Genomic DNA, 14,483 nt, shown 5'->3' on the forward strand with positions numbered 1-14,483 from the left:
ACTGAGTTTCCCCACAGGCCTGATTCCTCTTGGCATAGGCTCCTGCCTGGCATCTTTACTAACTCTGTTGACCCCTTCAGCCTGGCAGAAGCTCTAAGCTGGGCTCACTCTGCCACACCCACTAGTCTGTCTCTCTTTCCTGGCCTTGGCACCACTTCTCTGCTGTAGTGCCCACATCTCTGTCTCTGGCATTTGCCAGTTTTCCCTAGACATCTCTACCAGGAACACCCCTGGGAACCCCCAAATCCAAGCTTTCTATCTCAAGCCAGAGTCAGTATCAACTCTCTCCTAACCTGCTGCCCATCCAGTGAAGGACTATCTCCCATCCACTGCTGAGCAGAAATCTAAAAGTTGATTCAGATGTTCCTGCTCATGGTCCACCTCTCCTGCCCCTGAATCCCATCTTCAAAGCTATCTCCCCCCTTGCTCCTCTGTGCTGTCTCACGTGGCAGATGGCCACCAACCCTTGCCAGGCTGAATGAACTTTCTGTCTTGTTTTGCTAAGAGCAGCCATAGTTCACTTAAAATGAAAGTCACTCTATTATCCTTCTATGACTAAAGGCAGAGAGGGCCTTCATAGCTCCCCATTGCCCTATGGTCAAGCCCTAACCCCTTAGGGTAGCCCTGATTGGGGGGGGGGGTTGTTGAGTGATCTTTCGTGCGCTATAGGCTTTCCTGGGCACCTACCTTGAACAACCTACGTGCTACCCTCCCCAGACCTTGGGCTTTTTCCTGTCCAAGCCTGTCAGGTCTCTACTCCCGGCCTCTGTGGAGGGCTCTCTATCTGGTGAGCTCTTCTGTCCTCTCTGCCCATGAAATGCCCTCATGCCCTTCAGAGAAGTGCCTTCTCACTTTCCCCACAGCCCAAAGCTCCTCTCCACAGGGTAGGGGGGTGCAAAGACACCCAACTGTGGCTCGGGGAGTTGTGTCACTGTCACATCCCTCTATTAACACTGTGAGTCTGGGGTCAAGCCTGGCTGCTTGGTGAAGGGAGACAGGATGGACAAAAGGAGGGGGAGCCTAGCAGGACAAGAAGGGTGGCCGCATTTGCTCGGACTGCTGGATTGCTGGCAGGGCTGCACTTTCATCTCACCTCCAGGCTTCTTTCCAGCCCTCTCTGTCCTCCAGGGTCCCAGTGCCCAGAGTCAGGGGCCTGGACACAGTGTCCCCACCCTGACCTAGCCAGGGAGTGCTTTTCTGGGCCTTTGGTGACAGAGTCTGGAGCTTGTTTTAAAAGAAAATAGACTCAGAGCCCTTATTTATAGCTGGAGGCATAGCCACAGACAGGAGACCGACGGGGCTTGAGGCTGTGCAGGGCTCTGTGTGGGATCGGGGTTGGGAGGCCCCTTCCCCCCTTTCCCAGCTGTCAAGGAAGTGCCTGTGGGATCTTGACATTCCCTAGGACAGGATGTAGCAGTGCTTTGGGTCAGGGGAAGGAGGGGATTTGGGTGAGGGGGACGGAAACTTTCTGGCTTGGTCCCTAGGGCCCAGGATCCCTGTGGAATGGGTGGAGGTGAGGTACGTTATGTCTACTGGGAAGGCAGAGCAGGACCCATGGAGGTGTCGGCTGCAAGCGGAGTGCTTTGGACCGCCACCAGAACGAGTGAAGGAAGAACATAGCCAGGCCACAGACATGGAGCTGACAGAGAGAGAAAGGGAGAGAAAGGAAGAGGGACAGGGATGGGGGAGAGATCTACAACCCTGCTGATTCTGTGTGCCTCAGGAGCACAGAGGGAAGAAAGGAAGGTTTGAAGTGGGGGCTCCTGTCCCACAGAAAGTCTTCTGGTGCTCTGGGCGGAGCAGTCAGAGTCTGAGCTGGGTCCAGCGAGGAAGGGCTGGGATTAGGTATCTACATGGCCTTCACCTCAGAAAGCCAGGCCATGCCCATGCCTCCCCCCACAGCCCAGGGTCTGGAGGCAATCTTGGGGTGGATGGGCTCTGTCATGAAGATCCCTGTCCCGGACAGATGGGGCAGGCCAGTGCCAGGGCTGCTGGGGACAGGTCTAGGCTCTGGATTGTGAGGGGTTGAGTGCCCCAGGCCTGGACAGGTTATAGGCTGAGGCTCTGGCTGGAGCTCACACCTGCTGCCAGCCTAGATTCTGACCCCTCCCTTGGGTAGACCACTAGGGACTGCAGCCTGGGGCATGTGTCATGAGCCACGGCCACAACTGGTGACACAGACAGTTAAAAAAAGGAGCAGCTCCAAGCAGTGACTCAACGGGCTCTGGAGGGGTTGGGTGTGTCCAGTTGGTATAAAATAGGGTGGTCTGGGTTTATTTTTGGCAGGGTGGGGCTGGGGTTAAGGGCTGGAAGATGGGAAGTGGGGACAGAGGAGAGCTGTTGCTCCCATTCTGGGGGAGCCTCGAGGCTCTTTGCCATGGAGGAGAGCAGTTTCCATGCCAGGGAGCTCTGGCAGGCAAGGTGGCCTCTTGGTCCCATCTTGGGCCTAGCCCACCTTGCTATGTGGCCCAGGACAAGCATCTGGTTGTCTCTGGACAGAAGCAGAGTCCCTTGTCCTGTTCCTAAGAGGCTTGAGTTCAGAATTTTAGAGTTGACCTTGGAGAATGAAGATCCTACCCAGAGGCCCAGAGAGGGACAAAGGTCTGCCTAAGGCCACACAGCAGGCCAGGTATCCCACACCAGGGCTACACAGTTGGCCCTGGTCCCTATAACACCTCCCTTACCTTCTCAATGGTTCCTCCAACTATCTGAGTACAAAAGTCCTCCCTTATTTGTGGTTGTGCTTTCTGTGGCTTCAGTTAATATAAAAATATTAAATGGAAATTCCAGAAATAATTAAAAAACGTTTTTTAGCAAGAGAGAGAGAGAGAGAGAGAGAGAGAGGATCAGACAGGGATAGTCAGACAGGAAAGGAGAGAGATGAGAAGTATCAACTTATAGTTGCTGTACTTTAGTTGTTCATTGATTGCTTCTCATATGTGCCTTGACTGAGGGACTCTAGCAGAGCCAGTGACCTTGGGCTTAAGCCAGAGACCGTGGGGTCATGTCTACAATCCCATGCTCAATCCGGTGACCCCATGCTAAAGCTAGTGAGCCTGCACTCAAACCGGGTACCTCGGGACTTTTTTTTTTAAATCAATCTCTTTTTAAAAAAATTTTAATTTAATTTAATTTTATTTATTCATTTTTAGAGAGGAGAAAGGGAGAGAGAGAGACAGAGAGAGAGAAGTGGGGAGGAGCTGGAAGCATCAACTCCCATATGTGCCTTGACCAGGCAAGTCCAGGGTTTCGAATCGGCAACCTCAGCATTTCCAGGTTGACGCTTTATCCTACTGCGCCACCACAGGTCAGGCTACCTCGGGGTTTTAAACCTGGGTCCTCAGTGTTCCAGGTTGATGCTCTATCCACTGTGCATCATAAATCTTAAATTGTGTGTCATTCCGAGTGGCACAATGAATCACCCCTTTGCCCAGCATCCCCATGCTGTGTGTGTGTGCCGCCTCTCTGTCACTTAGTAGCCGGGTTGGCAATCAGATTGACACCCTTAGTTTACTTGGTGGCCCCAAAGTGCAGACTAGTGATACTGGCGATTCAGATATGCCAGAGAGAAGGTGTCATGTGCTTCCTTTACATTAAAATGTGCATGTATGAGCACACTCGGGTTACACCTGTACCTCTATGATGAAGTGAATGTTGCAGTAAAGTGAGGCACATGAATTTTTGGGTTTTCCAGTGCATTATAAAGGTTATGTTTACACTATACTGCAGTCTATTATGTGGACAATAGCATTATGTTTAAAAATATATATATGTGCCTTAATTTAAAATACTTTACTGATTTAAAAAAAAGCGTTATCTATATTATAAAAAATAGTACCAATAGGTTTGTTTGACCCAGCATTGCTATAAACCTTCAATTTGTAAAAAACCAAGAAACAATGCACTGTGTAGCATAGTAAAATGGGTATGCCCATTTAGGAGAGAACATAGTCTATAGAGTATATAGTATATAGAACATAGTATATAGGCACCCACTGGGGGTCTTGGAATGTGACCCCGCAGAGAAAGGGGAACAACTGGACCTGCCCCTGGAGGGGTTCAGCTACAGATGGGTGGCTAGAAGCATGCTGGCACCAGATGCCCAGAAACAGAGCCTTGGTTGGCAGCTGGCACCTGGATTGTATTAGCACACATCCGGGGAGCTAGCTGGGCTCTACCCAAAAGTCTGTTGAAAAGAGTTCCCTCCATGGGGGTGCAGGCAGAGGCTGCCCACACACTGGCATCTTGAGCTGAGGGCCTGGGCTCTGGCTAGCCGCTTGTCTCGAGTGGCCCTCTACTTGACAGATCATTCCCCCATGCCTCTCATTTCCTGAGAGTCCCCTCCCCTCACCTCTCCAACTCTCATCCGACACACACAGGGACTCATCACTAGTACCCAATGGCTCCAAGCAGCTCAAAGCAGAGAGGCTCCCTCACTCCCTCCGTTTGCGTCTGGCTCCTTAGCACACAGCCACCACAGTAATGAGTGGTGGTAACAGCCCCGTGGGAACTCTGGCAGTGAGCCACCTGATGGCCCTGGCCTTTTGCCCCGACTTGACCTCCTCTGGAGGGCCCTCAAGGGGTGGGCAGAATGTAGGGGAAACAGGTGGTTTGGCTCCCTGTCATGTAGGAGGCCCTAGTGCCTGGTTCATCTCTTTGTCACCACTCATCTGCTCTTGGGACAGACCTGAGTGTCCTCTGGTCATTTCTCCAGTACACATCGATTGGATTGCACTCCGGCTCAATGATGTCCACACAAGGGATCATTGGACTTTGGGGCAGGGCTGGGAAGGGCTGTCCTGCTTCTCCTCACAGTGGGAGGGTTGTGTGGGTCTCAGCCCAGTGGGTCAGTCAGATGCAGATCCCTTCACCTCCCTCTTTCTGAAGGGTTCTGGGCAGGCTGTCAGTGGCTGGCTGACAGCTCCTATAGAACCCTACTCATCTTCCCCATGTCACTTTGTCATGTCACTTCTTCCTTCCCAAACCCTCACAGGGCCACCACATCCACCCCCCCATACCACCATGGAACCTTTCTGGAAGATTCCTAAGCAGGAGTTGCATCTTGCTAGGCTTGCCCCATTCCAGAGGGCGATGGTCTTTGAGTTACAGGGTTTGCAGGAACAGGCCCCACTGAGCACTTATTCCTGGCAGGGGTCTTTCCCCTCAATGCACAAAGGTGGAGGAATTGCTTATTCATTTAGAGAGCAGAAAACTGAGGCTAGAAAGGCCAGGTCACTCGCCCAAGGTCATGTGCCCAGTGGTAGTAGGGCTGGAATGAAACTGACTCTGTGTTCACCATTCTGTGCCTGGCCTCCTTCCTCCTCCAGGCCCATAGAGAACCTCAGAGCAGTTGGGAGAGGTGGGGCCTGGATCAGAACAGAGGGTGGAAGGGGAACTCGCCCAAGGTCATGTGCCCAGTGGTAGTAGGGCTGGAATGAAACTGACTCTGTGTTCACCATTCTGTGCCTGGCCTCCTTCCTCCTCCAGGCCCATAGAGAACCTCAGAGCAGTTGGGAGAGGTGGGGCCTGGATCAGAACAGAGGGTGGAAGGGGAACTCGCTTCTAATGGTTTCAAGATGCCCAAGAAGGGTGATTACTTCCTTCCCTTACCACGGTGGGAAGTGTGTGTTTGTGTCTGAACCTGAGGTCTGCCAGGCTGGCTTTCAGCTGCAGGAGAGCTGGGCTGGTCCCAGCCACTGTACAGAGGGGGAGGGGGCAGGGAGGGACTGGTGTCGTGGGAATCAGCATCCTGGGTTCATTGTTATTTATAGTTGCCCCTCCTGAAATGTGGGTGTGGGAGTTGCTCTTAGGTGGGAACGGAAGTAGGTCTCCTCTCCCCAGCTCCCTTCCTCTGTCCCCAGAGAGCAGGCTGGCTCAGACCGAAAGCCCTGCTCTGGTGGTGGAGCTGGGGGATGTGTGTTCTGAATTTGGGTTTCCCCCAGGACTTCTGTCTCAGAGGCTGGACACTCTCCTTACTAGGCCCTGAGCCAGACTTCTGAGCAACACATATGTGTGTGTGTGTGTGTGTGTGTGTGTGTGTGTGTGTGCGCGCGCACGCGCACGCGCGCGCACGAGCGTGCTCCTACTGGGTGTCACGCTGTTGGAGAACATGGACCAGGGGGCAGAGGCCAGAGGAGGGCAGGACAGGAAAGGCCTGTAACCTCAGAGAGATGTAGGGCAGGGGCCCAGAAGGATAGCAGACCAGGCTGTGAGCCTCAGCAGTCAATGGTTAGAGAGACTCCCTGAGGAGGTGATGTTGGAGCTGGACCTTAAAGGATGATGCGAAAAAGGGAAGCCCCGTTGCAGAGAACAGGTTGGGCAAGGGTGGGAGGTGCCAGGGTCATGAATATTATCTGAGGTCCTAGCTCATCACTCAGGCTATGGGATTCAGGATTACCCTGAATGTGGAGGCTGATATATTGGGGGTAAAGAGAGGGCCCAGCCCAGACATGGTGCCTCTGTAGGCAGGTGGTTCATGAGGCTCTTACCTACCTGGATGCTTAGGAATGTTCCTTTTGGCTCTAGGAGGGGTAGAAGCGTGATGCTGGGGCAGCAGAGGCCAGGCCCCCAGTCCCAGCTGGGAGGAAGCTGGAACTATGTTCTGTTCCCTGCCTTTGGGCGCCAGACTGTGTACCACCTGGGAAGAACTGCTTTCAGGGGTCCTTGGTATCAATCATGATTTGGGTTCTCTGAAAGCCAGGAAGTTCTTCCTTGTATCTGACCTGAATCTCTCCTGCTTTCAGTATGTTTTAACTCAAAGCAATTCATTGGTTTTCAAGTCTTTCTTTTTCAGCTATAGAACACTTTATTAAAAAACAGAACCTCAATTTATAAACATACGTTCACAGAGCTGCCATGCATGAACAAGGGTAGGGCATGCACCCCAGATTCCCAGGTGTGGATGTGAAGCCAGAGCACCTGGGGCACAGTCAGAAAGCCCTGGTTGGCTCAGTGATCTTTCTGCTCCTTTGTGGGCCCAGTCCTATGCATAGCAAGATAGCAAAGACCCCTGAGAAGCAGATGGGAAGTCTACTCATGGAGTGCCACTGGCCTAGTAGGTGAGGCCACACCCAAACCAGGGTTTGAGGACCAAGAGCAGAGAGGCCCAGCCCCTACCCTGCTAAGAACTTGCTGTGACACTGAGAAAGTAGTTGTCCCACTCTGGGCTCTGGTTTTCCTGTGCACCTGGGGTGGGGAGGGGGCTTCCCTGGCATGGGCATACTCTGCAGTGAGGTCTGGGAGGGGAGGCTATCTTGCTGACCAAACTGTACACTTAAGCCATGAGGGAGCTACACTGAAGCAGTTTAGCACAGCAGTGGCAGGAGGCTTAGCAGAGCCAGCTCTTCCAGCAGGACTTGGGCAGGGGCTGAGTGGGAAGAAGGAATGGCCAATAGGACAGGTGCTGTCCGGAACATGGGTCAGCCATGCTGCCATGCCACCTTGCTGGCAGCCCCAAGCCACGACATTATATCTAAGACAAACACGGCTTCTTTTGTCATTCTAGCTCTCAGAGGAGGAGTGGGAGGCTTTCATGAAGAGGATTTGCTTATGCTGTGAGAAAGTAGAGAGGATTTGGAGGAGTAAGGGGCACAGGGAGATGGGAACAGAGATCTGGGGCCTTAGGAGATGCCTCTTCGCTCTCCTGGGGAGCCTGGGCCACTTGGCTTTATCTGGGAAGGGCAGCCATTGTTGGGGTATTGTGCCCAAAGAGGGACCTGAGGCCAGCCCCTCCTGCTCTTTGAGCCTCATGTCCTCAGTGGTGACCTGGGAGCGTTTCCTGGCTTGCAGGGCTGTGAGGCTGCACACAGTGCAGTTAGGGCTCCCACACTGTCATTCTGGAGGTGTGAGCCCTGTTATAACATAGCCCATCCTCTCTTGTTTGGAGTTGTGGACTCTTTCCAGAAGTGTGGGGAACTAGGACCGCCCCCGCTCCTTCCCCAGCCCCGAGAAAATCCAAGTACAAAATTCAGTTCATTCAAAAATTACTCCTACACATTCAGTAACTGGCAACACAGTACTTCCCAAAACACAACCTATGCCAACAGGTGGGGAAAGGGTCCTAATTCAAGAAGCCTCTGAGAACTGGACATACGCTGGGGCAGGGGGCATGTTGGAAGCCAAAGGGGAGCTAGATGGGGCCAGGAACCAGGGGGTGGGGGTAGACAGTGAAGGAGCAGACGGACCAGGGAGGGAACAGGCTCAAGTCCCAGATCCAAAGGCCCACTGTGCATTTGTTCCTGACATCAAATAAGAACCACAGCTCAGCTTAGCACCGCTGCTCCCACCCTGTTCTTCCCTCCTCCCCAGGCACACCCATCCTGGGTCTGTGAGGTGTGGGACTTGGATCCCCAGGCAGGGAGGCAGCAGCCAGCAGGCCCACGTCGGCCAGTGCAGCTGGCTGTGTACTGGGCTGTCTTACTCATGTGCGAGCCCACATCTGGGTACACCAGGGTTATTTCCAGCTCCTCCTCCCCTGCCTGCCCCCTCCTGGGCACCACACCCAGTTCCCAGATGGAGCCTATACACTTCCCCTGAGAACTCCCACATGCTCCACTCCCTGCTAGCCATTGCCAGTGGCGGCCCACCTGGCCTGGACCCCTCCTGGGCCCCTAGGCAACTGCACTGAAAGGCCCTTCTTGTCCTGCCTAGGCAGGCGTGCAAACATTGGGAGGGGCTTGGTTATACTTGGTCTGGATCAGCTTTTACAGAGCCTGGTGGGCTAGGCCCAGGGCCCTAACCCCTGCCCTGCCTTGCCTTGCCCTGCACTGCCCTGCCCCAGCAACCCCAGGCCCTAGTGCATGGCTCAGAGGCTGTCTCCAACATCATTGGTCCTCCGACCATCTAGCAGAGTCTGCCCTGGTTCAATTCCTTGCATCTGAATGGCCTGTGCTCTCTAAGACACCCTATTGGTTTAGAGCCCCCACCAGGTAACAGCTCCTGCCTGAGTCCCACTTCAGCCCCTTGCCATCTTCCTTTCAAAGACAGCTATATAGGACCAGCCATTGGAGGAAGAGATGACCTGTATGTTCTGTCCTCACTCTGGCCTCCAGCAAACCTGGTCTTCCCTGATGCTTATCATGCTGCTGAGAGCCCCCCGAAGTGCTCTGAAGGAGCTGGACACCACATACAATCACACGGGTGGGAACTCTCTCAGAACAGGACCAGGGTCTCTACCTCAGCAGCTGGGCTTCTTGGTGGGACTTAGAACATGTAGCTTCCTCCCTGGGACCTCGACTTTTCCCTCAGTACAGGTGGAATGTTGGCCCAGATAGTTTCCAAGGGCGCTCAGCTCAGCCCAGTACACCTCATTCTGGTGGGCCTTTGAGGCCAGGAGTGCCCAGCAGTGTGGGAGTGATGCCCTCCTCAGGCAGGGGCTGGCACCCATTGCAGAGACCAGGACACAGAGCCAAGCCAGGCATGGCGCCAGAGATGGGTTTTGGAGGAGAGCTCTGCCTGAGAGGGGAGAGGACACCAGCTTGCCTACCTCCTACCAGTTTTAAAATCCTTCCTAGAGGCAGCTCCGCTGCCACCGTGTTGCTCTCCTCTCTAAAACCTCTGGTCTCCTCAACAGGCACAGGCAGTGGGCTGTGTTTTGCCACTTAAGGTTTCTGTGCCCCAGTGCAGTTGCTTTTCCTGGCTTGTGCTTCCAGTGTGCCTTCCAGCCAGGCTGCTGGCCTCTTGTCTAAGCGTCCCTCTGCTCACACCCAGCTCAGAGCCTCTGACCGCTGAGCCCCTTGCTGGGTTGCTGACCCTGGCACCTCCTCCAAGTCTGGGCTCAAGGATCACCTACCTTCTGCCTGGCCCCAGCTTGCCTCCAAATCTCTTCCCTCCATACTCTTTATCTGGGTCTTTGCAGACATGACAGGAATTGCTGTCTGAGTTTTTAGTGCTTTTCTGCCTCCTGAGCAAATCCAAGTTCAGCCTGTGCACTTCTGTGGGCTGCCCAGACTGGGGCCTGCTTGTGCATTGTCAAAGCCGAAGAGGTTTAGAGAGGGGCTCTCCATTGAAGCCCAAGGACATGGTGGTCCTGAAACCTCTCCTTTGGCTGAAGGTTGGGCGGGGGGGGGGGGGCTACCTGAGTGGACTTCCCTAGTCACTGCAGGGTTCCCTTCCCACCTCTTTAGAGGCCCAGCCCATCGCCCAGGACCTGAGACCTCGGAGGACTGGGTTCCTGGGAACGGGAGCAGAAAACCTCAGGATCCAGTTCTGACTCAACCCAGATAGTGCATGTGGGGGTCCTACACTGACTCACAGCTCCCTTCTAGTGGCCTGTGCCCCTAGAAGGGAGATTCAGGTCCTTCTTCTGCTTGCACTTGCTCTTGGGGATTGTCCCAAGAACTGAAGGCTGAAGCACTAATTCACACACAAGCAGTAATGACTGGTGGGCTCTGAGGCCACCATTCCTGCAGCATAATCAGGGTCCTGATTATGAGAGGAAGAAAGTAGCAAGGGTGGGGTTTCTGGTGCTGGGAGTGGGAGGGGATCTGTCCTACCAGCCTTCAGAAGGCAGACTGTCTTTCAGTCTCTGCTGGGGTCAGCCTGGGACAGGGAGGGGTGTCAGGGCTGTCTGAGGGACAAGCCCCCTCTGGAGCATAGGACACAGAGGGACACCAGCCCTGACTCTAGGAGGCTGAAGAGTGTGTGGGTGGTCCTGTCTGTCACCAACCAGGCCTTCTCAGTGTGGAGAGTGAAAGAAAGACAGGAGGGGGAAGGAGAAGGCAGGAGGAAGGTGGTGATGAAGAGGCCAGACAGAAGCAGCACCTGGGGCCCAGGGGAGCAGAAGCAGGAGCAGAGCTGAGAGGTGGCTGGCAGAGGTGGTGGGGGAGTTGCCTATGCCCCTCCCCCCAGCACAGAATGGGGCTGGGTGGCTTTCTCCCCCTTCCTGGTCTGGGTGGCTGAGGCTGGGGTACTTCTACTTGTCATTGAGTGTCATTTGGGCATCACGTGGTCATAGAAAGCCTGCTGGGCTCAGGGGTCTCAGGTAGCACTGAGGTGACTCCACCGGGTATAGGGATAGCCCCACGCAGAGCCATGCCCTGGGTCAGTGATTTTCAACCTTTTTACACTTGGGGACTAGTGAAAATAGAATTATTTCAGGGACCGCTAAGGCAGAAATCATGCTGAGTATATGCGAATTCAACTAAGATCATTGGGTCTACAATCTTTATACAACAACATGGTGGTTAATTCTTTCATGGACCAGCAAGAAATTTCTGGTAGACCAGTTGTGGGCTGGAATGGTGGTTGAAAACATTGCCTAGGGCCTAGGCAATCCCACTCTGGTGGGGGGGGGGCAAGCTCAGGAAACAAGAGCTCATGTAACTCCAAGATGGAGAGCTGTCACTGGGGGGTCCAGGGTCTGTCCCCTGCGAAACTCCCAGAGACCCCAGCCTGGGGTGGCAGGAACTCAGTACCCTGGTCTCCTGCTCTGGGGGCCACTTCTGGGCCCTCCTGTCCCTTTTCTTTACCTGAGAAACCCTCCCCAGGTTCTGCCAGTCTGGGTCGGGGTCTTAGGCCCCTCACTCACCTGCAGATGCTGGTTCTGCCAACATAGCCAAGATCAAAGCCAGGGCCAGAGCACAGGCCCAGGTTGGGGGCTGAGGGCCTGAGTACATGGCAGCAGTTGGCAGCAGGACTCAGAGAGGAGCCCCAGCAGGATCCCAAACCCTGGGCCAAAGTCTTCAGCTGAGAGAGTGCTGCTCCTCTGCAGAGGGCTGGGGCTCGGAGCCTGCTGCCTACTTAACTCCAGGGGGCGGAGCAGGCGCTGTCAAGAGCTCTGGTTTCATGCTGGGGCTCCCTGCCTGCCCCCCCCCCCCAACCTTCTTAAAGGGCCCGTTTTGGGGCTGCTTCTTTCCATGCGGGGGTGAGAGAAACCCTTACAGTTCAGTCAGACCCAGGCCCCAGCCTGAAGATTTGGGACAAAGTTCCAGAGGGCACCAGACCCACAACATTTGGGCTAGCGCACTCACATCTCTCCCTTTTGCCCTTGCAAGTGCTGCTGGTGGTGGTGGGGGTCCTTACTTATAGCAGGCTTAGGAGAAGGTCCCTATCCCACTGCCTCTGAGGTCTCCCGAGGACTGCAGTTGGGCCGAGAGGCACCAACCTGAGGTTCTACACTGATTCTGGGCCCACTGGCATTGCAACCTTGACCTTCTCTGCCCTTCAGGGGCTCAGTTCCCAGCCTGTAAAGCAGAGACATTCTGTACTCACCCACTAGGCTGGAGGGATTCTCAATTCCATGGTATTATTTGCCTCAAAATAACCCTGCAAGGTGGGTAGAACCACCCTTCCCCCCTTGTATGCAGTGGGAGACTGGTTCAGAGCTGGACGTGGTTCTTTCTAGGCCCCAGGTAGACATTAAACCCCTGACCACTTGGTACCAGGACTCCAGGTCTCCTGACTCCGAATTTAGTGTTTCAGCTCCCTGGGGCTATCTCCTGGAAATCCGGCCCTGGATTTAGCTCCTACCTAATGGCTTCAGCTGGGGCCCTGCTCCTCTTGGCTTCCTCCCAGGCAACAACATCATTCTTGTCCCAAACAGGAGAAGAAGCAATATTATTGCTGTGTGTCAGAGCCTCGTGGCTCTGCCTGCTGGCCCCAGCATCAGTATTTCCTGGCCTCAGTTTTTAGGACCAGAGAATGGGTGTGCTCTCCCTTCCTTCATCAGTTTCCCTGTCACACCTGCCTGCTTCAGTGGCCCTCCTCAACCCTACTCCACCAAGGACTGTCTCCCCAGCTTCTCCCCTTGATCAGTAACATCTCCTCACTAGGTGTACTACATCTCACAGTATGCAACAAAACAGAGCCCCATTTTGAGATCAAGAAACTGAGGCTTAGAGAGCATCTGGGACATGAGCAAGTCTCCACAGCTGCTAGGAGGTAGAGCCAGGCGTTGAACCCAAGCCCAGCTGACCCCAAACTCAGCAGTCCTACTGCGGCACAATGGGATGGGGCCAGGCCTGGGACGGAGTCTGAGTACTACTCTTGAACCTGGCCCTGGTATTCAAATTCCGGCCATTTGACTTAGCTGCCCAAACTCGGGTGAGTTGCTTGACCTTTCTGTGGCTCAGTTTTCTTGTTCCAAACATTGGGTTTGTGAGGACTAAACGCTTGAAGGTACAAGCGCCTCGCCTGGGGTCTGGTATACAGTAGGTGCTCAACAAATGCTGCCCTTTCTACTGCTTTTCTGTCCTCCTGCTGTACAACGCTCTGTGTTTTGGTTTGTAAACAGCTTCACAATCTTCCCCTCGTTTGAAGGAAAGCCCCTTGGAGGCCGAGCTTACCCCTTCGGAGGTAGCTGCATATAATAGGGGCTCAATGCATGCATTCTGCTGCTATTCTGTGGGAACTCTGGCACTCCTGAGAAGTCACATCTAGTTCACCCTAGAATATCCGGGGCAGGGCTGTGTTCAGTTTGGTCTCGGTGGCAATAAAGCCATTGATTCCGAGACATATCTTTCCCTTCCTTCTCCCCAAGTCAGCAAGGCACCTGGTCCTTGTTAGGGGTTAATTACTGGCCCAGCATGGGCCTGGGGCAGGGGCGGGCTTGCTGGGGAAGACTGTTTGGAGGAACAGAGCTTTCAATTTAGGAAGAAAAAAAGAAGGTTGGAGAAGGCGTTTTTTATGAGTCAAAAACTCAGGGGAGGGAGATTTCCACCCATCCTGTCTCCCCATCCCTCCCTCTTCTCTGTCTGCCGCCTTCTGCCGGATCCCTGTCCATACAGACTGACTTGCAGGGAGTCCCCTGTCTGTGGAGCCTCCAGCCACAGTTCAGAATAGGAGTCAGGATTAGCCACAAGCCTCCGCTGCCCTGTTGCTGGTGAAGAAGAGAAACAGGCCTGGGAGAATCACACCTCTGCTGAACTTCCCAGTTTACAAGACCTTCATTCACCTGGGCCCTTGACAACCGGGAAATGAGTGTGTCAGGAGACAGCATTACCTTTGTCACTTAGGAAAACAGCAAGGCTGTAGTGGGAAGTGGTGCTGGGGCTCCAGCACCCATGGGCCTGGCCTTGCTCAGCCTGGAGTTCAGCATTGGATGGGTGCCCAGATCTGTGCTAGGTGGTGTTGGGCCAGGCAGACTGGCAGAAAGTTGGAGCCCTGTGTTAGTTTTGCACTGGTCCCTGACCACCTCCTACTGTCTGAGAGCAAAAGTCGTTGGACTGGGCAGGACTGGGTAGTGCCTGCTGCCTGCTCCCCAGTCATCCCTTCCCTGCCTCCTCAGCACGCGCCTGAGACCCCGGAGCTCTCAGGGAGTCACCCAGAGCTGACCAGGGCCTCACTGGCATCCTCAGGCCTTCTCCCTCTGTATTTCAACCTTTGCCTTGACTTTCTCTGGCTTGGGTTGGCCATTTGTCCTCAGTGACCATCACTGACAGCCCCTGACTCCCTGGCCATGTCTCAGCCTCCTCTGGCCTTCCTTCCCACCACTGACCTCCGTGTCCAGAGACTCTTTGGGGTAGTGATGTCTGCAGTCTCCTTGT

The 14,483-nt window shown here is 54.3% G+C and overlaps 1 protein-coding gene and 1 long non-coding RNA gene across 2 annotated transcripts in view; both read right to left on the minus strand.

The window, feature by feature from the left end:
- CSPG4 (chondroitin sulfate proteoglycan 4) overlaps window positions 1-11,685 on the minus strand; it is a 37,951-nt gene extending 26,266 nt beyond the window's left edge. The window contains exon 1 of the mRNA XM_066342589.1: window positions 11,528-11,685. Within this exon, the coding sequence (XP_066198686.1) occupies window positions 11,528-11,615 (88 nt within the window). The 5' untranslated portion in view covers window positions 11,616-11,685. The remainder of the gene's footprint in view (window positions 1-11,527) is intronic.
- Window positions 1-14,483, minus strand: part of LOC136376674 (uncharacterized) — a 285,392-nt gene that overhangs the window by 177,376 nt on the left and 93,533 nt on the right. The window lies entirely within an intron of this gene.

This window comes from Saccopteryx leptura, chromosome 6, assembly GCF_036850995.1.
Source record: "Saccopteryx leptura isolate mSacLep1 chromosome 6, mSacLep1_pri_phased_curated, whole genome shotgun sequence".
Classification (NCBI taxonomy): Eukaryota; Metazoa; Chordata; class Mammalia; order Chiroptera; family Emballonuridae; genus Saccopteryx; species Saccopteryx leptura.